The sequence below is a fragment of the Hippichthys cyanospilos genome, chromosome 1 (genome assembly GCF_059441005.1).
Source record: "Hippichthys cyanospilos isolate Australia breed blue-spotted pipefish chromosome 1, RoL_Hcya_1.0, whole genome shotgun sequence".
NCBI classification, from domain to species: Eukaryota; Metazoa; Chordata; class Actinopteri; order Syngnathiformes; family Syngnathidae; genus Hippichthys; species Hippichthys cyanospilos.
This window is the reverse complement of record NC_142369.1, coordinates 9,284,423-9,308,896: the sequence shown is the minus strand read 5'-3', so window position 1 is coordinate 9,308,896 and position 24,474 is coordinate 9,284,423. Positions and strand designations below refer to the sequence as shown.

Here is a 24,474-nt window from a genome sequence, read left to right as displayed (position 1 = left end):
GTTGGGTGAGCTGTGCACCCCCCTTCAAGGACACGCCCCTTGCTCTCCCCTGCTCTGGCCTGTGCACCTGTTGCTGCTAGTGAAGCCGCGGTAAAGGAGTGGAAGTGGTCATCGGTGGACAGGAAATTAGGCATGTGTCAGGGTAGGGAAAGGTCACGCGTTCTTCCGGGTGGCAGCTAATAGAAGTTCACCTGATTGGTTAAAAAAAAAAAATATATATATATATATATATATATATATATATATATATATATATATATATATGTGTGTGTGTGTGTGTAAAATTTATGTAATTTAACTGGTCCTGACTATGCATCTTGTATGCCGATTAGATCTGTTTGTACGCGTCAGGTTTCTTGAGCTGATGGGACCTGGAAAACAAAGGTCACACCCTGAAGGGGACACTGATTGGCTGCCATAGTGTTTAGCAAAACTTCAGAGGCTCCTCTTGTGAGTGGGAGGGCAAGTCCAGGAGCAGAAGACATGAAAATGGAAGAACATGTGTAAGTTGTCCGTCCAATGGATGGTAAATTTAACATGGAAAAAAAACAAAACAACACCCAGATGGTACCACTAAGGTAGCTTTTTCTTAAGGTTTGTGCTTTTGACAGAATAACTCACATTTTTTTCAGTAGTAGTATTTGAATATCATGTAATAATTTAGTGAAAACAAAAGGGAAGGACTCTTCTTCCAGCTTCTTTTGAAAATGTAAACTAGTGAACCGCTGTAGCCATTGTTTTTTTTTCAATTTTCTTTCATTGTCTTTATGTTCAATAATAAAATGTTTCGCTTACCACATAAGTGCAAAGCATCCTTTTGTGACTGCAGCCACAGCTATAGCTATAGCAACGGTCTTTGACAAACTGAACTCTAAAACACCCATTTTTCCGCGAGTAAAGAGACGGACAGGATGGACTATGTTTAACATTTTCTAGTATTTGCCCCTTGAGTGACATAGATGTGAAAGATCAGTTTTAACCGAGCTGGCAGTGAATCAGCGCATGTTTTCGCTATCCTCTTTCTCACCTCCGAACGAACCTTGTTCAATGTTTCCAAATGAAAAAGAATCCCAATAGAGGGACTGCAGTGAAACATCTAACTATCCTTGACTGAGAGGCGGAGCAAAAACGACAAAACTCAAGTACTACTTTTCATTTGACCTTTTATTTCCTTAAATGTAGAATGTTACACGTTCCTCCATCTGTAACATCATTTAAAAAGTACAACACAACCAGCTTCCACGAAACCCACAAAAACCCTTTGTCAGGGTCCAAAAAAAAAAAAAAAAAAAAAAAAATCGCCACACACAATTCATGTGTGTATGTGTGGGAGCACGAGTCCATTGAATGGGAAGTTTGAACCAAAATACATGTATTTAGGTGGCAAAAAAATTTGTATCGCTCAAAGGGGAAATGAAATGTACATTTTTAAAAGTCGAAAATATGACCCCCCCCCCCCCCCCACAAAAAAAAGTCGCAAACACTCACCTTCTAAAGGGTAGCAGCCTCTCTATCTTGCAAAGGTCCACAAGGATCTATAAGAACTCTTGAGATTGATGATAATCTGCAGGTGGCAGCAGTCAAATCTTTAAGGGCATCCACCGCCTTAAAATGCCCCCCCCCCCCCCACACACACACACACGCACGCACCATCGTTGCGACTCAATTTTCACTGTACAGTGAACCCCCGCTATACTTCATTTCAGCTTTCACGCACCTGGTGTCTATTTCAGATTGTTATTTTCCCACAGAAGGGTAATACAGTATGAGCAAGGTTGTGTGTTGTTTGTATGTGTAACTCTCAGTGCTATTGGCGGCTGTAGATGTCAAAGATCCAAATTTACTGGACTGGCAGGGAATACGTTAACTTATTTACTGCTATTGTCATTCATAAAATGCAAATCTATTTTGCTTGCGCTTGCAGGGAATTTGTTCAAAAGCTGATGGACAATAAGAAATATATTGAAAACTTTTTTACTTCAGGGAACTATTTTAGTTTTTAGCATTTTCAGTTTAACAACTTTACAAGCAATTCTGCTGTCAACGTAATAGTTGGAGGCTTGAGGTTTCTCTTTCGTTGAAAATGAATATCTGCCTCAAGCGTCGGTTGTTGTCCTACTTGACTAATCTGTATTGGTCTTGGGGAGGAAAAAAACTCAAATTTGATTAAAAAAAGTCAATGGTCAACACTTAAATCAGAGCATTTTACAAACTTTTGCTCAATTATTGGAAAACATTTCTGTATCGCGTACCAGCAAGATGACCCAGCCACGAACACCTACTGAAGCCTTCATCTGTTAAATTGAGAATAACTTACTTTATCTACCTGGATCCCTTGTCGTATCCTGGCCAAAATCCTTACTGTCTCCGACCATTGTCTCATTTGGAGAACTGTGAGCAAGTGTCTTTTTTTGCTCTCGAGTTGATGTTATGTGCTAGACTTTATCTGGACAGTTACAGCGAGAACAGGTACTAAGGATTATTCGAAATCATTTAAATGGTGTTTAGTTTGTGGAGAGTTAAAAATGTTTGTATGAACCTTATTATTACGGTTTCATTATCACATTTTGGAATGTATCGCTCATGATAAACAGGGGTTCACTATACACACGCACGCACACCTTTCATCTGCATTCCCTCATCGCCCTGGTAGCAAGATGTCAAGGCGGTGGGAGGATCCGGGAGGTCGGAGTCAGAGCTCCCATCCGGTGACGGCGGCAGTGGCGGCGGGCAAAAGCACGGGTGTGTAAACGGCGGGCGGGAGGGGGGCGGGGGAGGTGTGAGGGCGGCGAATGCGGCGGAACGAGATCGACTTTTGGGCAGGGGCACAATGGGTCCGCGTCGCGGGTATTACCACACCCCCGCAGCCACGAACATATACGAGCGCTTGCTGCGAGCTTGGACTTGAGGCGGGTTCCCGGTGCCATATAAGTGGGTGAGGGAAAATGTGTGCGTGTGAAGGCGGGATCTTGGGGACAAGGGAAAGGGAGAGGGGGAGGCAAAAGCTTGGTACGTTTACCTCAGTGGCGACTGACGTCACGCTAAAAAGTCCGTCTGTGCCCACGCAGCCATCCAGGTGACCTAATTCAGTTGACATAGTTAGTGGGTGGTTGGGGGGGGGGCGGGCCGTGGCGAACCGGTGGCATCATGCACAATGAACACACAAACACACGCAGCAAGATCGTGGCGACACGCCCCGCTTGAAGAAGTAGAAGAAGAAGCGTACATGGCCCAAGCTATGTGTTCCTTTAGTCAGCACTAAACATCCATAGAACGTTTATTCAAGTTTGGATACATGTATCAGAGCATGCCCGCAATAAAACAAGACACAAAAAAGTTGACACAAAGTTCTACAAAAGATGCACCCGCCAGATTACGCTGTGACCACCAAGGGGAGGGAGGGGCATGGGGGAGCAGCAAGGCAGTCGGGTGATTGTGTGTGTGTGTGTGTGTGTTGTGTGTCGTGTCTATGTGCAGCACTCAGATCATTAATTTTGCAAAAATAATGTCAATTTCATTGCAAGACATGAAAAAAGGAACTCTATTGTGCTCGCCACTGCGCCGTCCACGAGAAAAGAAAGGAACACGCCGGCCCCAACCATTTCGCCTCCGACGAAAAATGTCAAAAGCACTTGTTGCGTAGGCACCGAGTCCAGTTTCTCATTCACTAGTAAACATGCATGGCAGAAATAACCAAAAATATGTTCCCAAAAAATAAAAAGGCCTGTAAAATACTAGACGAGGGCGGGATGTGAAATGAGGGACAAGAGGTAGGCCGCTTCATAAAAACAAGGAGAGGCGAGGCAGTGTCTTCCTGCGTTGCCGTGACAACAACAGGGCCCGGTGGGGTGGGGGGAAACAAAAGTTAAAGTACGGCTCTTGTGTGCTTTTATATTGACCCCCCACGCGCACACCTTACGGACACAAGGTTCTGTCCGTCACAATGCAGCCGCCGCGTGGCGTGTGCTTGTCTGACCTCTTCACTCAACCAATCAAATAATAATAAGGCAATACATTGTTTTTGTAAATATCCGCCGCCCCACCCACACCAATTGAACACACGTGGGAGGGTGACGAGTGGCACAGAAGCTGATTTCCTGTCGCAGGTGCGAGGAACTCAACAACGAAGGCGAAGGCGAGTCGCGGACGCGGCTCGCTACTGGCACAACAGAAAAAGGTCAAAGTGCACTACTTACAAAGTTTGGGATGTTACGCTTTTGGGTGAAATTTCAGAACCCGAAAAAGCACTTTGATCTTTAAAGCTGAACTTAATTTGACCTCTCCACCAAAAAACTTTAAAGGGTGTCAACTTTCCTGTGATGATTCCAGTTTTGTTTTTTTTGCCATCGACTGATGACACCAAGCTGCAAAGATTAATCGACAAGTAATCGAATATCAAATTAAGCTAGAACATCACTAATAATTGAGTTTTGAGCGCTAGTTTGTGTATAAATCCTCTGTATTTCAGTCTATCACCTGTCAATACTCTCCTTCTGTAGTCCAAGACTGTGTGGAATCAAAATATTTCTGAACTTTTGCATTTACTTTGAAATAAATCAACTTCGGTTTGCCATTTGTTTTATGTTATCAACTAAACTAGCAACTGAACTGTACCTACATTATCGCTCTATTAAATGTGTTTTTTTTAATAAAGGGATGTAAATGTATTCTTTTAATCCGATTCATCAAGAAAATACAGGAAAAAAAAAAAGATTAGCTGCAACTCCAATGCTTACGTTCTGTTGTCTAAAATTCAGTGGACATACTTGTGAATGTTAAAGCGGTGCGGCGTTTAATAGGTAAGTAACTGCTTAGCACATTAACTGATTATAAGTTAATCAAGTTCCTTTATTTTGAAAGTGTCCGAATTCTTATATGGAAATCCAATTATATTTTTTCCAAAATGAGATATTTTTTAACATGTACTTTGGAACGCAATAATAAACAATTTTGACGATTTTCTGGCGCTGAACTTAACCTTCATAAGTATGGACATTTTTCATACAGTCAATTCAAAATAATGCCTTTTTTTTGTAGGGGAAAAAAAAAATTACTTTTCAGGAAAAAAAAAAATCAATAGGCAATTATGGACTGTTTAATCAATCATTAAAATGATCTTTCAACGTTGTCCAAAGACGCTGACATATCAAAACTTTATAGAGGTCAAAATAGGTTCACCTGTAAAGATTAGAGCTCAACTTCCCTAACTTTATGAGAGCAGTGTATGTCCTCATCACTGGCACAACAAAAGTAGAGGTCAAAGATGGCCAACAGGTGAGGGGCTGCACTGTATGACGAACAGAACAGCTTCTCAAGCAGGTTAATAGCACCCCTCCCCCCCCAACAAACGCACACAAAACAGCCCGTTTGCGGAGGAAAGGAGCGCAGGAGGGGTGGGGAGAGGAGGGGGCGGACTATCGGAAGGGGGGCTCAGGCGTGTGAAGGGAGAGTTCGGGTCGGCGGAGGATGGACTCCTTGCGTGTGGTCGGCGGCAACGGCGGCTCATACACCCTGGGCGCAGCTATGGCTGCGGCCACAGCCGCGGCGGCGGGGACCACTGGCCTGAGGGCGTCCAGCGTGGCAATGGGCTGGGCCGACATGGCGGACACCGCCTGCACGCCCGAGATGGCAGTCATGGCACCGGGGGTGGGGTAGGCGTACTGGAAGTGAGGATACTGCTGCAGCTGCTGGTAGTAGTCAGCATAATATCTGCGTTAGGCAGGAACAGGAGAGCGTTACTATCGGTGGGGTATTCGCTATTTATATAGAAAAATAAAAAGTGACTGATTGTTTTGTTATTTGTGGGGCTGAGGGACTTTAAAAAAACTCATTTATTTTTTTTCCCTTCAACATTGTGATTAAAAAAAAAAAAAAGTGGTCGTGGTGCTCCACAGAGATCAAGTTTGGGACCCCAGCAGTTTGAATTTTATTTGGTGTCCATCTGAAGAAATCGGTATTTTCTTCCACTGCTCTGCGGTTGCCTGTCCAATCTATAGCCCGCTGAGCAAATAGGCCGTTTTCTCATGAAGAATCACTTTCATCCGGTCTGGAGAAAATGAAAGCCTGGACGCAATGGAAATGAAAACAGAGGTTATGGTGTTTGGTCCCAGTGGCCCTTGTAGAGTCCACTATAATAACTTTTTTCAGACAAGTTTCTGGGCTTTAAATGTAGCTTTGATGGTGTTTAGCTTTAAAATGAACGACTTCTATGAACTACTATCGTTGGTGCACACACAAAAATTGCTCTATAAAAGGTGAGTAAAAATTAATTCACCACGAGGCCAAGTGAAATGGATTATGAAATTATATAGCAGTCAATGGCAGTTAAGCATTGACAACTTTGTAAAAATCTACACAAAGCAAATGTGTACTTTTTAACAAAGAGTGTGTACCTTTATTTAGCTGATGTTCTTGCGACCTTGGTTTAGGAGTACAAGCGAGAGGTGGAAACAAATAGTACTTACCAGACAGGGCAATATCCTCGCTCACCATTCTCCAGTCCAGTTTTTTTTCCCGTGCGGTCCCAATAACGGTAGCAGCACTTATCAAAGGTTCCCGGTTCTCATGACCAGTGATTCTCTGCAGTAGTTGTCAGACGTTGTGAGTGACGCAGCATATTCTTGACACGGATTTGAAATCGCGACCTAGTGACGTGAATTTAAGCTTCGTAGTTCAGCACTACGTACTGCGTACTACTTTTGGCCATGTCTTCAGCATTCGTTTTCGTTTTTTTGGAAATGCTTTCATCTGGTCAATACTGTTATCCAAGGAAAAAGAAAAAAAAAAAACAATTCAACCTTCACCTAACAAGATACTACTATCAAACATTGCTGAGTGGCATTGTCAACTGTCCTTTTTTTTTTTTTTAACTTTTGCAGCAATTAAGTTTTGACATCGACAGATCACTCCAATTCACAGGAATGATTTTAGCGTAACACCCAGGGAGTGAAGACGGTTTAAAAAAATATATATATGTATATCCTCGAGCCAGAATTGAAGACAAGCCAGCAATTGCTTGTGTGCATGAAACAAGCCAGAGAGAAGACCAAGAGTCTCCCAAGAAGTAACAAAGGACAGACGCAGACACATCTGGCCAAGACAATGAACTATATCTATGAACTTGTGACCAAAAAAAACCCAAATAAAACTTTTTTTTTCCATATTATCCAATCTCACATTTTTGTTTTCAAATGGCCAATTTTAAAGCATCTGTACTGAAAACTACACAAACTAGAGAGTAGTTCAACATTTTATTAAACATATGAAGTAATTTTTTGGAAACAAAATGAAAAAGATTAACATAGAAAAATATCAAAACATTGTTTTTTTTTTTACTCAACAGTACAACAAATGTAGAACAATATAATATATAATACAATGACCTACTTTACAGTCTTGAGTGTTTTGGCTGGTATACAAGGCCCAAAATAAACAAATAGTCCTGCATGAAATAATGATGTCCTACATTGTAAACATGCTAATTTTTAGATTACGACGTTCCATAAGGTATTATCATTTAGGACCTTTGAGACTCAGTACAGTATGGTGCAAAACTGGCGCTGACTGCAGTTAATGTAATGCAGATGTAATGCATAAAGCAGATTACTATAACACGTCTGTCATTGTTAATAATATAGTTGATGGTCATCGAGGTCTGAAGCTCCTTACCAAACTTTCAGGTAGATTCGACTTATTTTAATGTTCAAAGAAAACTCCCAAGTCCTTTGGCCTGTTTATCAATGTTGTATTTTTAATCGGGGACTGAATAAAAGGAAAATATTTTTTGGGGGGGCTAAAAGAACAAATAACAAAATAATCAGTCACCTTTTCATTTTGTTTTTGATTTTCAAACACCAATTGAAAACGTAAAGAAGAAATGATACAAAGGTTCATTCGCAACACGCAGGCAAACCAAGACTTCGTGGTCGGCGGGGCAGACGACGTCCTACCTTGCCACGTGGTCCTCAGTCGCCTCTGACGCCGCTTCCTCGGCGGCGCGGCCGGCCGGCGTCGGGAGCAGGGAGCGCCGCGGTTTGGCCCGGTGGTAAATGAAAGGCTTCATGATGGGGTCCGGCAGGAGAGGGGCAGTCCGTCGGAGCGGGCTGCGGTCCCGTTCGGCAGACTTGGCCACCGCCGACTGCTGCTCGGCCATGACCTGTTGACCTTGGGCAAAATAATGGGCCTGTCTGGCCGCTTCAAAGATGGCCGTAGTGGGATCTGCGGCGCCCATGGCGGTGATGTGAGCATAGGCGGGAGATATCGCCGGTGCGACGGTGTAGGCGGGGTTGACTGCCGCTGACTGCATTTCTAAACCAGGCGTGGCTGTTAGGTAGATTGGGTTGGCCATCGACGGAGAATAAACGGGCGTCGTGTAAGCGGATGCCGCGGCGGGATTGGCCGCCACCTGGCCATAGATGTTGGGGGCAACCGAGCCGTACACTTGAGCGGCCCCCGACGTTAGCGCCGCCTGGTTGGCCACCGATCCGTACAGCTGATTGGCCACGTTGGCTCCGTAGACCTGACTGGCGAGGGCGCCGTAGACAGCCGGGTTCACTGGGTTACCGTCGGTGCGCGTCCCCGTGGTGATCCCGGTGAGGGCGGCGTATGTGGGGTCAAACGTGGATGTGTTATACACAGAGTTGTGTACGCTCTGCTGCACTTGTAGGGGCAGGCCCGCGGCCGCGGCGGCCGCCGCGGCCAGGACAGCCGCTTGGCTCTGATACTGCTCTAGAGTGGGCTTTCCCACGGGACACTCGCCTGCGTAGTGGCCCTGCTTTCCGCAGTTGACGCACGGAATCTTCCCGGTGGGCGTCTGTTTGCTGGGCTGAACTTTGGAGAGCTCCACGGAAAGCGGACGGCCCTTGAAGGAGGTGCCGTGAAGCGCCTCGATGGCCTGGAGGGCATCTTCCTTATTCTCCATGTGCACAAAGGCATAACCTACGGAAGAGGAACGCCTGGCTGTCATTGAATGCAAAGACACCAATTCGCATCATGGCTTACACCAAACCACCAAGACTGAAGCATGATCTGGACCACCACAATGGTTGTAAAATTCACTGACATTTTAGAGTTGGCAACTTTCCATTGGAATAAACCAGAAATGTACTTAATTTCAAGGTTGGCTCTTGCTACATATTGTATGTGGAAGGATATTTTAGCATAAAAGTGACTAAAGGTATTATGTGTTTTAACACCAATAAAAAAGAGATAGAAGGCTTTTTTAATGCCAACATGGAAGAAAAACGAAACGCAAAGAGTAATTCTGCATGAAAATCGTCAAATCCAAAAAGGGACATTATAGCAAGAAAAACATCAAGGCAAAACTGCTATAGAAAATGTTATGGTCACAAATAACAAAACCACAAGTGAGAAGTTGCAATGGGTCTTCCAACAGAGTAATGACGCAGAACACACAACTAAAAACACTGAAAAATAACTTAGGAAAAAAAAAGATGCGCTAGACTATTCTGAAGTGGTCTTCAATAAGACCAAATTCAATATCAAAACTCAAGAATTTTGTCCACATTTTAAAACGCCAACAACATTTCACAACCCTAGATTATAGCTCTTAGATGACTACAAATCTATCTACCGCTTTCAAAAACTGAAAAACGCCAGCCACAACTTTACTCGACAGCACCTCATCAATTTGATAAGTAAATTAGGGTAGATATTAGATCAGTCATGGGAAAACTATGGGGCCATATGAGGCCCGTTAAGCTTTTTAATCTGGCACGCCAAACTTGAAGAAATTATCAGTCAGGAGGAGAATGATATTGTTAAAATCCTGAAGGATAGCAGAACTATCAGTGCTTAAAGTAGTAATTGGCAGCACTTAAAAACAAACAAAAAAACTCATTTAATGAAGATAATTCTCTTGAAAAATGCCCACAATTTTTCTGTTATGAAGTGGGTTATTGAAACACTCAATCCTACTCCTCCTGGTCCAGCCCTTGAGTCACAAAGTTTGCCCACCCCTGTATTAGGTTCTGACCATATAACTGTGCTCAAATCATCACAAAATTACAAAATTCAAACGACGGCTCTAAAATGTCCTTTCCCCCCCAGAAATATCTGGGTAAATAAAAACAGTATTGTTTCGATTGAAACCTGTTGGGACTTTTACACAAAATATGAAATACATGATGTACCATTTCCCCTTTACCTAACTGTCGTTTTTCAAAAAGGCAGCTAGTTTAATAACCTCTGCAAACAGACAATCATACGGTTCCCTATTTATAAGTGTTTGTTACCGGCGACTGACAGCATTTGTGAGTTTTGAAGCGGTATCATTTCAATCCATAAATAAACAACAAAACCAAAAATCAGCCCATGCTGATTGCCGTCATTCCATCTGTCAAATACATATTTTTCTTCAAAGAATGTGACCACAAACAACTTTTTAGGGTTTATTTTTGTTACATGGCCCGTAGTGGAAAACTTGGCTCACCTTTGACTTTATCGCATTCCAGAACTTTCCCAAAAGTCTGAAAGAGCTGCTGGAGATCCTCTGTGGTGCACATGCCGCTCAGGTTGCCCACAAACACTTTGGTAGAGTGCAGCGGCCGCCCCCGAGACTCCTCCACAACAAGGTTGCGTCCGCGGAACTCGCGCCCATTGAGTTCACGGATGGCGCGGTCGGCGGCGCCATCGCCCTGCAGGTGCACAAAGGCGAACTGTCGTAGCACGCTGCAGCTCACCACATGACCGTACGGCTCAAAGATGGACGACAGTTCCTCCTGGGTGGCGTCCAGCGATAGGTTGCCCACAAAGAGCTTCACCGTCTGGCCCTTGTCCATGGTGCTGCGGCGAGGGAGAAAAGAAGGGCTCGTTAGCTTAGCTTCAGTACTGATCAGCTTGTGAGTGTCAATCAACCCAGAGTGGAACTCGACACCTCGGGGCGGATTTCTATTTTGTGGTCAAGGCAACTGGCCTCGCATCAGCTGCTTTTACAAATAATACAAGCGCATAGCACAGACAGTTCTCCCGATGTTTGCCACCTATATTTACAACAGGTGGACCAGGCAGGCTGTAGTCGCCACAATACCAAAGTGCTGACTTTGATGCGTTACCTGTACAGCATAAACTAACGTACCGTGCTACCAATAACGAAACAATACAATTTAAAAAACATTAAATGTAACGTTGGAGTCTAACCCGATAATCAAATTAGTTGATAATCTGTGCCAATTTTCGGGGATTTTGACGACTATATTCCATTTACTGGAAATCTGAGGACTGCTAACATAACTTTTTGGACATATTTAATTTTTCAGTTAACTTTATAATACATTCTGGGGACCCTGCAACGAACATACGCCTTTTGTATAAATGTAAAACAAAGATTTCTGTTCATTATAAATCTTGGAGAACTTTATTTAGTTTTCATTTACGTTTTTAAAAACATGAATGACACTGGAACTTTGCATTTAATAGAAAAACTATGCTGCTTAAAATGTATCTAAAAAAAATGATATAAATCTAAAAATTGTTCAAAACAGGTTTGAAGACATTTCCACCATTAAGGGTTGGAGTTTGTCAGGGAACTCACCATTAAAATACTTTTATTAGAAAAACAAGTAGTACACCTTTTTTAATGACAAGATATGATAGCTTTTAAGTACAAGACAGAAAATGAGACAAGGTCTTTGGGTATTTGCTGCTAATAATTACACCATGGAGCCTAGTTTGGCATGGGTGCTATCGTCAAAGAATTCCAGCATGTAGGCCATTTAATGGGGTAACAATTTATGATTCTGTGATACCTTTCTAACTGTCACAACAGTCGCCTGTCCAATAAGGCCACCATACGTGTTTTCCACACTATATTAAGTGAAAATCACAAATCCAATACTACCTTATCCCAGGGGTCCCCAACCACCGGTCTGTGGATCAATTGATACCCGGCCGGACAATATATAGTGAATTATTTCCGTTTTGTGTATTCTCCAACAAGAAGATATTTTATTATGAAAAACGACTAGATTCTCTTGGATTGTTTGGGCCACTTGAGTGCCAAAATTTGGCGGTAGTAATGTAATTTTGAGACCAGAGTTGCTCATTCTTCCAAATGACTGATGGGACTTCCCATTATAGAAGTAATTTTAATGACTACTTCCGAAAAAAGAAACAAAAATAAAACTTCAATCTTAACACGATATTCAGCGCTCAGATAGCGAGCGTCACGTGATCAAAATCCGTAAACAGGTGAGTCGTGATTGGTTTTCCTTGAGCAAGCGTGATGTCATTTATAGTCGACACGAGGTAGCAAAATGGCTGCCACGTGAGGCTAGGCTTTTGCTTCAAAATTTGGTTCACAAACACATAATTAACTCGAATGCGGGTTTTGGGGTGACGTGGGGGCGTATGGCACGTTAAATAGATTTTCTTTAACTTGACATCCACCAGCGAATCGAACAGGCTCTCCATCAGTTTGTTCAGAGGCCCAGAGAGCGGCGTGTTGATGACGTAAACGGACGCTGACTCATCACATTCACTGCGACACACTTCAGTTAGCAAAAAAAAAAAAAAAACGGCAAATAACGGGAAACAAAGAAATACCCAGCATCTGTGCACGAACACAGTGGCTACACAACAACACTCAACAAAACATTGTACGAAGGGCGAAAAAAAAAACCACCAAACAAAACACGCCGTCGAAAAATCCAGCGGAAAGCAACACGCAAGTCACACAATGAGACTGCTAATGTCTGTGATACAAACACATCGAGCACGCATACCGGATAATTCGAAACAAAACGGCAACCTGGTCCAATATTAGTCTATTTTGAGATATCGGTTCCGATCCATAACTGAGGAAAGCGTCGTGTGGTCGAGAGAATAAAAATTCAAATCGACCATCTTACCTCCGCTCTGCTGCTGCTCCTGTTTTTCAAAATGGTCGCGGCTGCTTCCGCCTGACTGCCCGGCATTGAAGGGGGAGGGGTGTCCGTATGTACTTGTGTGTGCGTGTATGTTTGAGCGATAGATTTAAAAAAAAAGGGGGGGGGGGCGTCAATGTAAACCCCCGTCTCGACTCTCATAAACCAACAAGTTTATTTCGCTCATTCTTTTAATACGTATGGCACAATTCTAGCGAACATACGGTTTATTTCCAGTATGTTAATTCGAAACCAATAATAAAACAAAACACTCAACAGTGCAAAATAAAAGACGACCGAAGGATCATCTGAAATTTGTACGTTTTATTAGTTAACCGCACACAAAGTAAAATATTTCTAGCCTCAAACGGGAAGCCAGCACAGAAATTTTAAATATCCTTTACAATATCATGCGCCTTTCGTAATCAAAATGTGGCCCATGTGAAATTTGCAACCTGAGCCGTGATTGGTCGTTACTGAGCCATTGGCAACTGCGATCGAAATTTGAGTGACAGCAAGTGGAAAACTGATGATGAATAAAAGGGGCTGGTAGTGAATGATTTATGTACTAAAACTCGCATAGCCAAGAGAAACAAATCAATGCAATTTAACTAAACACATATAATCACTTATGTTTTCAACATGGGTCAGAGTTTCTAATAATGTTTGAAAAGAAGGATTTCTGGTCAAGTGCTGATACCAATTCACCATGAATTCCTCGGTGTAAATTCCGACCCAATTTGGGCCATTGATCTAGAAACAGCTAACAAAAAGTATTAACAAAACACAAAGAGGCTAAAAATTGATCAAAACAGAGAGTTCTTGAAAACAGCACCATGTGTTCATTCCTAAATGCATGCTTAAACTCCTACATGGAATTTATTTGACGGCAAAGTTTGACTGTATGACCATAGACACCCAGGGTTTAAAGCCCCCCCCCCCCCCCCCCCCCCCCCCCCCCGACAGACAGACAGACAGACACACACACACACTTTCATGAACAGTTCAGTCTTGGTGAAATTTTACAGTGTTCATTGAAGTATTGTTGAAGTATTGCTTGAAGATTATGGCACCGCAAATACAACAAAGAGGCCGGAGATGGGAAACGGGTACACGAAGCTCACCCCAGAACACAACAGTTTGTGGACACCCTTTGTCCTATATAGGTTTCAACAGGTCTTTACCACTTTTAATGTTTTACGGAAGTTAAAAATAACACTTTCTTACATTTAGACGGTTTTCTATTGGCTTTTTTATATATCTTGACAAGTTTGGTATTCTTTAGTTAGAGGTTGCTCCGCCCTTTGCCAGCAATTGGTCGATTTCGCTCCTCCCACAGGGTGAGCCCATCGCAGGCACACACTTGCTTGGGGTTCTGGAAGAGTCCCGCCGACCTGGCAATGATCCCACACGCTAGCCTAAGAACATGAGAGAGCCAGGCTTGAGTTTGAATCCTTGCTGCAATGGCGAATGGCTGAACTTACCTGTTGCCGGAGTTTCCTGTCAGTTTGGAGAGCGGATGACCACCGCGGCCCAGGTCGTCCGGCCCGGCATCCACCACCAGGGACCGTCCGATCACATCCCAAACCTGCGGCAGGTCACCAACAAACACTTTTAAAGAGAGATTCTAAGTTTGCGCACGCGTGCAGTACGCGTGTGTGTTTGTGTGTTACTTTAAGCTGGCTGTCCTCCAGTCTGAACGACGCTCTGCCATCAGGTCCAGCGATAATATTTCCCAGATCTCCAACATGCTGCATGACAGCAAGAAACTCTCGTGAAGCCGCTTTCACACAGCAAAAGCTCTTTGCCAAACTAAACTCGGGAACAGACGTTTGGAGCAAGTCTGCGACGGACATGATGGATGATGTCTTATTTCAATGTTAATTCTTTTTGTGGGGACTGACAAAAGAAAACAGCACTATCCCTCCTGATGGTCGAAAATAATGGTGGCATCAACAGATGAGAATAGTCTCAAAAACAGCAGAAGACAATTGCTTCCAACTGCATCTGTTGAAGTATCTAAAATAGAATAAATGACTTAAGACACTTTTTTTGTTGTTGTATATCAATCTTTTGATGTGCCGCAGGAACACAATGTACTGTATTTACAAAGATGGTTGAGGGTACTTACAGATTTTTGAGAGAAATTAAAAAGATGAACAGAAGAAATCAAAATTAATCAAAATTGTTCAAATCTATCGAAAAAAATAGAGGCCATTTTCGTTGAGCAGTTCTATGATCACAATCTATAAATTATCAGAAGTTTTATGGAAATTAAGGATGGGATCATCAATATCTAAGCCCTGAGCAACTGCGATGTCATTTTCAGATTTCTGATATGGATTAAAAAAACAAAAAAAACTGTGAAATATATATGCCACTAATGCAAGATTAATCACAGTGACATTAGTAGGGGGTCATAGAACGTATTGTTCTAAAGAACATTTTGAGGTTGACTTCCCTTTTGTATTTTGGTTGAAATATAAAAAAAAACTGTGTTATCCTTGGTTGTTGTTTTTTTTTAAATTTTTTTAGTGAAACATAATTTAGCCAATTATGCGTTGTGGCTAACATGTTGCTGCGTAGCCTGAATTACTTTGGTACTAAATGACTATGTAGGAAAAAATAAAAAATAAAAACACTGACTTTGTAAGTGTTTCAAAATGTTTGACTGGTACTTTAAATACTCACACCTACAAATATTCTCTCACACTCCCTTAATCTCGCTCATTTGACCCCCATAAACACACACACACAATGTCATACCCGTTCAGCGTCTTCTGGGGCGCCATGGTGTCTTCCAAACGGGTTGTAGTGCTCACCACAGCTGCACACAGATGATTGTCAACATTTTTTTTTCAGTGAACAAACACATCTGGACAGATTTTTTTTTTTTTTTTTACACACAAGGGGGGTTAAATAACTGGTTATGTGGACACAAGGCCTCAGGCTACCTGAGACAATCTGCCGTGAGGTCACCAAGCGCGTGAACGTGCAGGCCATGAGCGCCGGGTTCCAAGCCGTCGATGGTCCCGTCGATCAAGCAGCGCTCATTGGACAGCTGTAGGAAACGCACCACCCCCTGGATTTGCTGCTCCTTGCCGGCTAACATTGCCACGGCCGCGCCCAGATCTGTCAAATTCATGACACGTTTAACTCTCCTTGGGCATATTTATACACCAATTATACCACTTATACAATGACTATTCTACTGTAAAGTTTTCACTTTTTTATGGGATTTGGCTATTGCGGTTTGCTGTTACAGCTACTGGCATAAAATTCTGCAGGTACATTTTGTTTCACCTGGTGTCTCTAAGCTCCCCATGCCCTTAAGGACAGCCTGACGGTGGGTGCTTTCAATCAGGGCCTGCACCTCGGCACTGCTTAGGGATGTCTCCACCAGGACGCGTCCTTCAGTGATGTCCACGCTGACAGAATGTATACCTGAAAAGGGCAAAACTTGGAATAATATACCTGCATAATAATGACTGCCAAAATCAGTTTAAAGCTGGGTTCTCAGACTTTTTTGGGTCCAGCAAAAGGATACAGGTCAGATTTTTTTTTCAAGAGCGCTCAAATAATCTCCTGAATGGGAATGAGTTAGTTTTAGAAAATAAAGAAGTGAACTAAATTCAATTGTATTCAAATGAATATTTATGCATCATCCTGAACTGACGTTGTGTTTGCTAAAAATAGATGAGAAGAGGACCTTTGCTCAAAATAACAAATAGGAAAATAGAACCATGAACATCTCTGTTTGTTTTTTTCTAGTTGTTTATGTTTTTTTTTTAATTCAACAACATTCGAGGCAGATTGCATCCATCAGCCACATAAAGTGAGTTCTGTTGCACAGATGTGCCTTTCTATATCAGATGTATTTTTACAGTAATAACTGTAATGGGATGAGCTACAGGGCAGACATCAGTTGGCTGTTAGCTGCAACTCATGCATCGCTTTCTAACAGCATCTTGTGCTAGCTGATAATGGTATTATTTTCAATAAAAGAAACAAGCAGACTGAACCAAGGTCCCAGTCCATCCTTGTTCACACATGAATCTTAGAGAAAGTGATTCTTGTGCAGAGTGGGATGGAAACCCTGAGGCTGCCGGAAAATTTTATGTGAATATTCAGAAACTGAACAGACTGGTGTAAGACAGATGTTAGCTAAATACTGATTTATGAAAATTAACATAAGTATATAACTCATGGATGTAAAAACAAAAAAATACGAAGAAATTAGATTCTTCAAGAGCTTCAGTTTGTAATGTTGAATTATATCTGAAATGTCCACATTTAATCTGGAAGACCATATGTTCGTCAATGTCATTCAACTCTTAGAGGTGCTGTAGTGAACAGTGTGCAATTTGAGTGTGCATTTCAATGTATTCCAATTCGTATTGTCTATATTTTATCACTGTTATTACCAAACGTTTGGTGGGTCCTATACGTGGTAACATAAAAATATCAGAATTTGAGCCTAAAATTAGGGGAGCAGTCAGGGATCCACTCAGTGATTAACATGAAGTGATGAAAAACAGACGATTTGAAAAGGGAAAAATAACTAATTTAAATACGTCACGCTTCAGATTCTGACACAACAGACTTTGAGCTAGAGTCAAGGTGTATTTTACAGACCCCCTTTTGCAGCCCACGAACCACGGAGGTTCGGGCACCTCAGTTTGAGAACCGCTGGGATAACATTATAAAATGACATGGAAAAAGAGAAAAGTCATGCTTTAACCTGCTTTGTGTTCAAGAGCAGCTTTGATTTGATCTTGACAGCCCTCACACGTCATCTGCACCGCGAACTCCAACTGAGGACATGTACGTCAAACATGCGTCAACGAAACAAAACAAAACAAAACATTGACAAGCCGTTTTTTTAGCTGCTTGGCTAGCCGTCAAACCTATTTATCATAATGCTTTCTGACAATAAAATGTGTGCTTGTCAAACCTTTGCTGCCTTATCCGTATCCATGCCGTCTGGCTGTAGGCCGCTAAAAAAGCATTTCGTCATCGAGATAAGCTAAAAAACAAACTTATCTCTCGGTTTTTCTCAAGAGGAAGTTGTCAATGAACCGTACGCCGCCATGTCGGTGGGGGCTTGATAAGCATTTCCGCCAAATTACCGTCGCCATGTTGGTGAGGGCACGGTAAAGAAGTCATTATGGCCATCTGGTGTCAATAATGCGACACTGCAACCGTTTATGTATTTATGTATGTATGTATGTATGTATGTATGTATGTATGTATGTATGTATGTATGTATGTATGTATGTATGTATGTATGTATGTATGTATGTATGTATGTATTTATTTATTTATTTGTTTATTTAAAAAACTATACTTTATAGGTGTTGATCTAATTTCGTAGTGTTGAACTTACTTGTTTTGAATTCAGGAGGCAGAAGTATCGCTATCGCTTGCATTGATCAAATGCTAGTTCAGGTCGCTTATTTTCCGGATGATTGTTTTTAAAAAAAAAAGGGGGGGTGGGCGGACAAGCGGCACGGCAATCGCGGCAATGACGAGTCGGCACGGCTGTGGTGGTCCTTGACGGGTATTTCCACGGGTATTTGTTGCGTGATGCGTGCCAGATGTATCCCGGAGCAGTCTTCATATATCGCTTTTAGATCACGTGCTATTTCTCCACGCACCTCGGGTTCCGATGAGTCCAGGTGGACGATGGTTTTAGATAAATCGGGCTAAATTCCAAGGGCTTTCATCCAGACTACATGTCATGTCCGGCAGATTAAAAAGGTCCATCATGTAGAAGATAATAAATCCTGGTTCAGGACAGCGTGCTTCCCCATTAACGTGTTTTTTTCTTTCTTTCGGTAAAGCACTCAACATAACTTTTGCTGGCCTGGAGTGTCACCAATGCCTGCGAAATGAAATCTTGACGTCCGATTTCTTGTGAGTGTTTTTATTTTCTGTTTATGTGTTAGCCTCTTGCTTTTACAGACTTTTTATACAGCACTGAAAAGTGCAATGACGAATGTTGGTCTCCTTGTACCCCTTTAAAAAAGAAAAACACACATCCGAACGTAGGGTGCATTCAGCATATATAGTTTTATATTTAAAAAAAAAAAAACTATCAAATTTAGCCTAATGCATTACATATTTTCTGCTGTAGCCTCAACTTCATTTTATTCTGCTACTTAGATTTGTTAGATTAAGGCTGTGCAACCATTTGCTTTTCAATTCAATTCAATTCAATTCAATTCAATTCAATTCATTTCATTTCATTTCAATTCTTCATTAATCCCTTGGGAGGGTTCCCTCAGGAAACGTGGGCTTCCAGTACAACACAGCACCACAATAGTAGAGGAAGTATCATAAAAGAATAAGAGTAATAAAACAATAAAATAATATAAAATACAATACATAAACATTACAGTGAAATGTAGATACACACACCAGGCAGAATCCGAATTCCACCTAAGATGACAATAGAGACCAGTAATTGTATATGTTCAATAATTGAAACTTGACACTCAGCACAAAGTGGAGGAAACGATTTCTGTTTCTGGAGCTGAAATATTTTCTTCTTCATAGTATTATGAAGAAAACCGCTGGTTGCTATTTTACTGTGTATTTATCCTTTTCTATTTAAACACGTTCATTAGTAGTACAAAGTGGTGGTCCTCATTAAGTCATGTTGAGCCACGTCAAAAGTTACTTGTGTATGCCGCAGGCCACTAAAAATGGATGGGAGACACTAAACAACATGTAATTTGGACCCCAATGTTTTAGATGAGCATGTCCATCCATAACCCTAACCCTACAAATAATCTAGTTGTTGTGTTTTCTGCTTTTAAGTTGTGCCTGTTGTGTTTTCTGCTTTTTAAGTTGTGCTTTTTGTTTAGGCTGAGTTTACAGTCCCCTTGTCATAAAGGATGCCTTTTAGGCTGACTTCACAGTCCACCACAAAGGCTTTATAACCGGCCGGCGCAGGAGAGCAGTTTGCCGGGTTATTGTTTCGCCACGCTCCAAGCAACATTGTGACATTGATTTGATACTTTACCTTTTGGGACTGTTTTTGTTACCGCACCTGGCGTGCGCTTTCAGTTAATGAACTATTATTAATAGTGTAATTGGCCGGGGTCCTGAATCTGCTCTGGTTCCGTGGTCCTGCATAACAATATTAATGCACCTAAAATTCAGTTGTTTCAATTCCAGCCTACCACTAAAATTATTCCAATGCTAAACAAAAATTAGCAACGCTAATAAGACCCGAATCATAAATCACTTGTGTCCTAATCTTTTCAGAGATGGCGCGGCAGAAGATGTGCATGTCACAGAAGATCTTTCTGGCCTTCATTGCTGTCACTATGCTGACCCTGCTGATAGACTGCGGCATCTATTTGAGCAGGTGAGGAAACAACCGGGTCTGAAGCACGTGGAGTCACACAGCATGTTTTCATTTTGTGTTTCTGTGAGGGACGTGCATCTCTCCACAAAAAGGAGAATGCACGTATCAATACCTCAAGCCATTACGAAAAAAAAAAAGATTTGTGATTAGTATTTAGACAATAAGTACGGGTAAATGTATTTCCAAATACGTTCAAATGAGTTTGAGTGCTTCTCAATTATATTTTGCCAAGACCCCCCCCCCGGGAAAGAGAATGCGCTGACTACAAATAAGAATATTATCTACGAAAATGTTATTATACCTAAATCTGTATGCTTTTTAACATTAGCAAAAGAAAAAAGCATTTGAAAAAAAAATTAACTACTTTTTACAACGTTTATACGGGTTACAGCTTAATCTAAAACTGAAAAATAATGTGTGCATCAAAGTGCCTGAAAAAAAGATCATTCTTAATTTTCATGCTCCCCCCATTCAATGCGCTGACTACAAATAAGAATATTATCTACAAAAATGTTATTATATCTAAACCTGTATGCTTTTTAAAATTAACAAAAGAAAAAAGCATTTGAAAAAAAAAATACTTTTTACAACGTTTATACGGGTTACAGCTTAATCTAAAACTGAAAAATAATATGTGTGCATCAAAGTGCCTGAAAAAAAAAGATGAAAACTCTTATTTCATTGCAATGACACTTCACATGACAAAAGCAAAGCCTTTTCCCTGGGGTCATCCGCGGCCCCCCTGGCATCACCTCACCCCCCCCCCCCCCCCCCCCCCCCCCCAGGAGGGCCCGCCCCACTATTTGAGAAGCACTGCAGTAACTCAACCTTGCTAATGGATGACCTCACCATCTGTTTATATCATCCCCTGCTTTTTTGCGACTAGGATCAAAGACGTGTGGCCCTTTCAAGCCACTGACCGGAAGAAGCACACCAACGTGGCCTTCTTGAAGACCCACAAGACAGCCAGCAGCACCATGCAGAACATTTTGCTCCGCTTTGCCGAGCGCCACGGTCTGACGGTGGCGCTGCCCATCCGCAAATGCAACCATGAATTCTGCTACCCGAAACCCTTCAGAGCTTCCTTTGTACACCCGCACATGCTGCCGGCCAACATCATCGCCAACCACATGCGCTTCAACGCCGCCGAGGTACGCAACGTGATGCCCGCCGACACGCTCTACATCACCATCCTGAGGGAGCCCGCCGCTATGTTTGAGTCCTTGTTCAGCTACTACAACCAGCACTGTGGGACCTTCATGAAACTCAACGGCTCGCTGGATGCCTTCTTGGAGCAGCCTCTGCGCTACTACCACCCGCAAGACCTCAACTCTTGCTACGCCCGCAACACACTCACTCATGACCTCGGTGGCGACAAGGACCACCCTCCTACGGATGTGGGCTACGCGAGTTCTTTTGCAGCTGAAGTGGAGCGCGTCTTCTCCTTGGTGATGATAACCGAGTATTTTGACGAGTCCCTGGTTCTCCTGCGTCACCTCCTCTCCTGGGACCCGGAGGACTTAGCCTATATGAAGCTCAACATGCGCAAGCCCAGCTCCAAGCGTCGGCTGACCCCGAGCCTCGCGAGCAAAATACGCGCGTGGAATTGGATAGACGCGCACTTATACGATCATTTCAATGCCTCGCTGTGGCGCCAGCTGTCAGCTCTGGGTTTGGCTAGAATCCGTCAGGAGGTGGGCCTTCTTCATGCCGCCAAAGAGAGGCTGATGCTCAACTGCTTTGGTAAACAGAGGCCTCTTCTTCGCTCGGCAAAGAAGATCCAAAACGAGATGCGTCCAGCGCTGCCTGACAGCAGTATCATTATTTTGGGCTACGACCTCCCCGCCAACTTGAGTGGCAATTTCTCTAGCTCAGTGCAAGAACTTTGTCTGAAGCTCATCATGCCTGAAATCCGATATACAGAGAGACTGTTGCGCTCCCAGTCTATACTTACATAAACAGAGTAATGAGGGAGCTTTGACAGGGGATGCTGTTGTGTACCCTATACTGAAAAGATGTCTCTGTACGACCTCTTTTCATTCTGTGAAGCCCTTTGAGACTTCGGTGATTTAGGGCTATATAAATAAAATTTGATTGATTGATTGAGTAATGACCCAAAGCAGCCATTCCCGCTGCTGCGCCAGGCCGGACTCTCACATCTGCGCTAGAATCACTTTACAACCAAGCCTTGCAGGGTTAGGGTTCGATTCTCAAACTTTTGGGGTCCAAGTACCCATTATAGGTGAGGTTTTCCATAAACGTCGTCCTATTCCTGACACCCAATTAAAATAAAAAATGTCACGTGATAATCATCTCATTACCATTCCCAACTTTTGATGTCAGATCCTCCATTCAGGGCTTTAGAAGTCAAATAATGAGTTACAGTAATTGCATTTTATTGCAAGGGACCCAAGACTATCAAACCGCCAGTGAAGGAAGACCCAAGTATCTGCCTACTGTGCAGTTTCCATGACAACTGTGGATAGAAAAAGCGCAGCGTTTATATGTATGTAAATACATATAAAAAAATTGAGAAACATTAAAAAGTTGTTATTGTGCCAAAAGATTGATATACAACAACTGTAACGATTCGGCATGATGGTGAGCTAGGTGGACCCAAAGGCAGGGAAGTGGGAAGGGAGTTGAACTCAAAAAATGAGGACCAAAAATCAGGGTAGCAAACAGAAAAGTAACCTAAAGGACATTAATAGCAAACGCGGCAGGTAGGGGCAGGATCAAAGGGGGAAAAAACAGAACTGAAACAGACGAAAATACTTAACTTAGCGATGAGAGGCAACTTGGGCATGGACTCGGACAAAGAGCAAAACAATGCCTGACAATGACCTGACGCGAACTGAATGCAAACTCTGTCTCAGACCGGAGACTCAACAAGGAAACACGAAAAGGCTGGGGAGGAAGTTGATTGGATATTAAGGAGGGCAGGTACACGACCAGGTGGAACCAAATCACGCTAACGAGGATCGACGCGAGGTAGACCGTATGAGAGCAAGACACAAGAACTAAAAAGAAATCCACGACTTGAGAACACCAAAATCCCCCAAAACAGAAACCTCAACCCGAACCCACAACACAAACATGACAAGAAAATGGCTTCAGTCATTTTATTTTCTTTAACAGATGAAGTTAGAAGCATTTAACTTTTGTTGTATTTGAGACTGATCCCATATGTTGGCTGCAACCTTTCGTAACAATTACCAGGAGGAATGATTTGTCAGTTGCCAAATAATTGAAATAAAACATTGTCCTTCCTATCCATCGCAGACTTGCTCAAATGTTGGGTGTTCTTGAGTTTAGTTTGGAAAAGAACTTTGCTATTACTACATTATGGTAGCTGTAGCTGCAGTCGCAGCTGGGTGCTTTCCATTGATGTGCTAGGCTAAACTTGAGCTGCGTCTGTGGTAAGCAAGCTCCTCGTAAAGAATCACTTTCTCTTTATCAAAGTTGCTGTCTGGGAGGTTTATTGGACTGATAACTCTCACGCGCTCCTCCTTTCTCACGTCTTCGTTTAGCTGAACTTGGCCTCCTATCCACAACAGGAGTCAATCAGGTAATGCCACAAATAATGACAGCCAATTAGTGTCCACTTCAGGGTGTGATTGAACTTTGTTTTCCAACTTCCAACAAGTCAAGCACAAAAAGCCAGATGCATGTATGATTCTCTACATTCATAAAACTGTCCATTTTTATGGTGAAAGCAGACAAAAAGTGTTTTGAAGTTGTATTTTTTTTTTACTGAATGGATGACAAATGGGGTGTCAAGTCAAACACTAATTAATGACTGTTTTCCTTCTCAGTTTAGTCGAGCTTCAAGAAGAACAGTGCGTGCGTGTTTGCGTGTATGGCACAGTGACGCTTGAAATAAAATTTCATCACAGCTTGGATTCAATATTTGAAAGAGAACCTTGGTAACGAGCTAGATTACGCGGATTGACACAATCAATTTAGAACTGCGATGACAGATATTCTGTAAACGCCTTACTTCACAGAGCCTAACCTATAAGACCAAAACATTATGTATACGCAGATGTTAATTAATTGCTTGTGTTTATTACAAAAAAAAAAATACATTAGGAAGGCGGCGCGAAAAAAAATAGCAAAAAATGTTTAATTATTGTCTCCGGAAAACATTATCAATCCATTATTTTTCAAAACCTTTCATCTTCAAAATGTCATATATTTGAGTGACTCACATTTATC

The 24,474-nt window shown here is 42.3% G+C and overlaps 3 protein-coding genes across 6 annotated transcripts; 1 reads left to right on the top strand and 2 right to left on the bottom strand.

The window, feature by feature from the left end:
* Nucleotides 1–1,146: 1,146 nt before the first annotated feature.
* On the bottom strand, nucleotides 1,147–12,949 carry rbm14b (RNA binding motif protein 14b). 3 transcript variants are annotated; one of them, XM_088419245.1, is made up of 4 exons: nucleotides 12,867–12,949; nucleotides 10,451–10,803; nucleotides 7,950–8,937; nucleotides 1,147–5,709 (listed from the first exon to the last, which is right to left on the bottom strand). In XM_088419245.1, exons 2-4 carry the CDS (start codon nucleotides 10,797–10,799, stop codon nucleotides 5,415–5,417), a joined length of 1,632 nt encoding a protein of 543 aa, XP_088275371.1. In that variant the 5' UTR covers nucleotides 10,800–10,803; nucleotides 12,867–12,949; the 3' UTR covers nucleotides 1,147–5,414. The 3 variants fall into 3 exon arrangements, with proteins under 3 accessions (XP_088275371.1, XP_088275380.1, XP_088275389.1); XM_088419254.1 differs by lacking the exon at nucleotides 12,867–12,949 and adding an exon at nucleotides 12,741–12,855; XM_088419263.1 differs by lacking the exon at nucleotides 1,147–5,709 and having other exon boundaries at nucleotides 7,238–8,937.
* Nucleotides 12,950–13,870: 921 nt separating this feature from the next.
* ccs (copper chaperone for superoxide dismutase) lies at nucleotides 13,871–17,998 on the bottom strand. The gene is made up of 8 exons (XM_088434671.1): nucleotides 17,836–17,998; nucleotides 17,623–17,695; nucleotides 16,185–16,325; nucleotides 15,836–16,013; nucleotides 15,648–15,708; nucleotides 14,555–14,632; nucleotides 14,366–14,469; nucleotides 13,871–14,299 (listed from the first exon to the last, which is right to left on the bottom strand). Exons 1-8 carry the CDS (start codon nucleotides 17,896–17,898, stop codon nucleotides 14,167–14,169), a joined length of 831 nt encoding a protein of 276 aa, XP_088290797.1. The 5' UTR covers nucleotides 17,899–17,998; the 3' UTR covers nucleotides 13,871–14,166.
* Nucleotides 17,999–18,388: 390 nt separating this feature from the next.
* gal3st3 (galactose-3-O-sulfotransferase 3) lies at nucleotides 18,389–23,537 on the top strand. Of its 2 annotated transcripts, XM_088417865.1 has the most exons (4): nucleotides 18,389–18,641; nucleotides 18,725–18,797; nucleotides 20,154–20,256; nucleotides 21,143–23,537. In XM_088417865.1, exons 3-4 carry the CDS (start codon nucleotides 20,156–20,158, stop codon nucleotides 22,212–22,214), a joined length of 1,173 nt encoding a protein of 390 aa, XP_088273991.1. In that variant the 5' UTR covers nucleotides 18,389–18,641; nucleotides 18,725–18,797; nucleotides 20,154–20,155; the 3' UTR covers nucleotides 22,215–23,537. The 2 variants fall into 2 exon arrangements, with proteins under 2 accessions (XP_088273991.1, XP_088273980.1); XM_088417854.1 differs by lacking the exons at nucleotides 18,389–18,641; nucleotides 18,725–18,797 and adding an exon at nucleotides 19,824–20,033.
* The last annotated feature ends 937 nt before the right edge of the window (nucleotides 23,538–24,474 follow it).

Excerpts from the sequence above, each read along its gene's own strand:
- ccs (XM_088434671.1), bottom strand. The coding sequence starts at position 17,898 with ATGACGAAATGCTTTTTTAGCGGCCTACAGCCAGACGGCATGGATACG. Across the intron at positions 16,326-17,622 it reads TGCTCTTGAACACAAAGCAG|GTATACATTCTGTCAGCGTG; the intron begins GTTAAAGCATGA and ends TGCCCTTTTCAG. Across the intron at positions 14,633-15,647 it reads CCCCAGAAGACGCTGAACGG|CATGTTGGAGATCTGGGAAA; the intron begins GTATGACATTGT and ends GCTGTCATGCAG.
- gal3st3 (XM_088417865.1), top strand. The coding sequence starts at position 20,156 with ATGGCGCGGCAGAAGATGTGCATGTCACAGAAGATCTTTCTGGCCTTC. Across the intron at positions 20,257-21,142 it reads TGCGGCATCTATTTGAGCAG|GATCAAAGACGTGTGGCCCT; the intron begins GTGAGGAAACAA and ends TTTTGCGACTAG.
- rbm14b (XM_088419245.1), bottom strand. The coding sequence starts at position 10,799 with ATGGACAAGGGCCAGACGGTGAAGCTCTTTGTGGGCAACCTATCGCTG. Across the intron at positions 8,938-10,450 it reads GGAATGCGATAAAGTCAAAG|GTTATGCCTTTGTGCACATG; the intron begins GTGAGCCAAGTT and ends CCTCTTCCGTAG. Across the intron at positions 5,710-7,949 it reads ACTGAGGACCACGTGGCAAG|ATATTATGCTGACTACTACC; the intron begins GTAGGACGTCGT and ends TGCCTAACGCAG.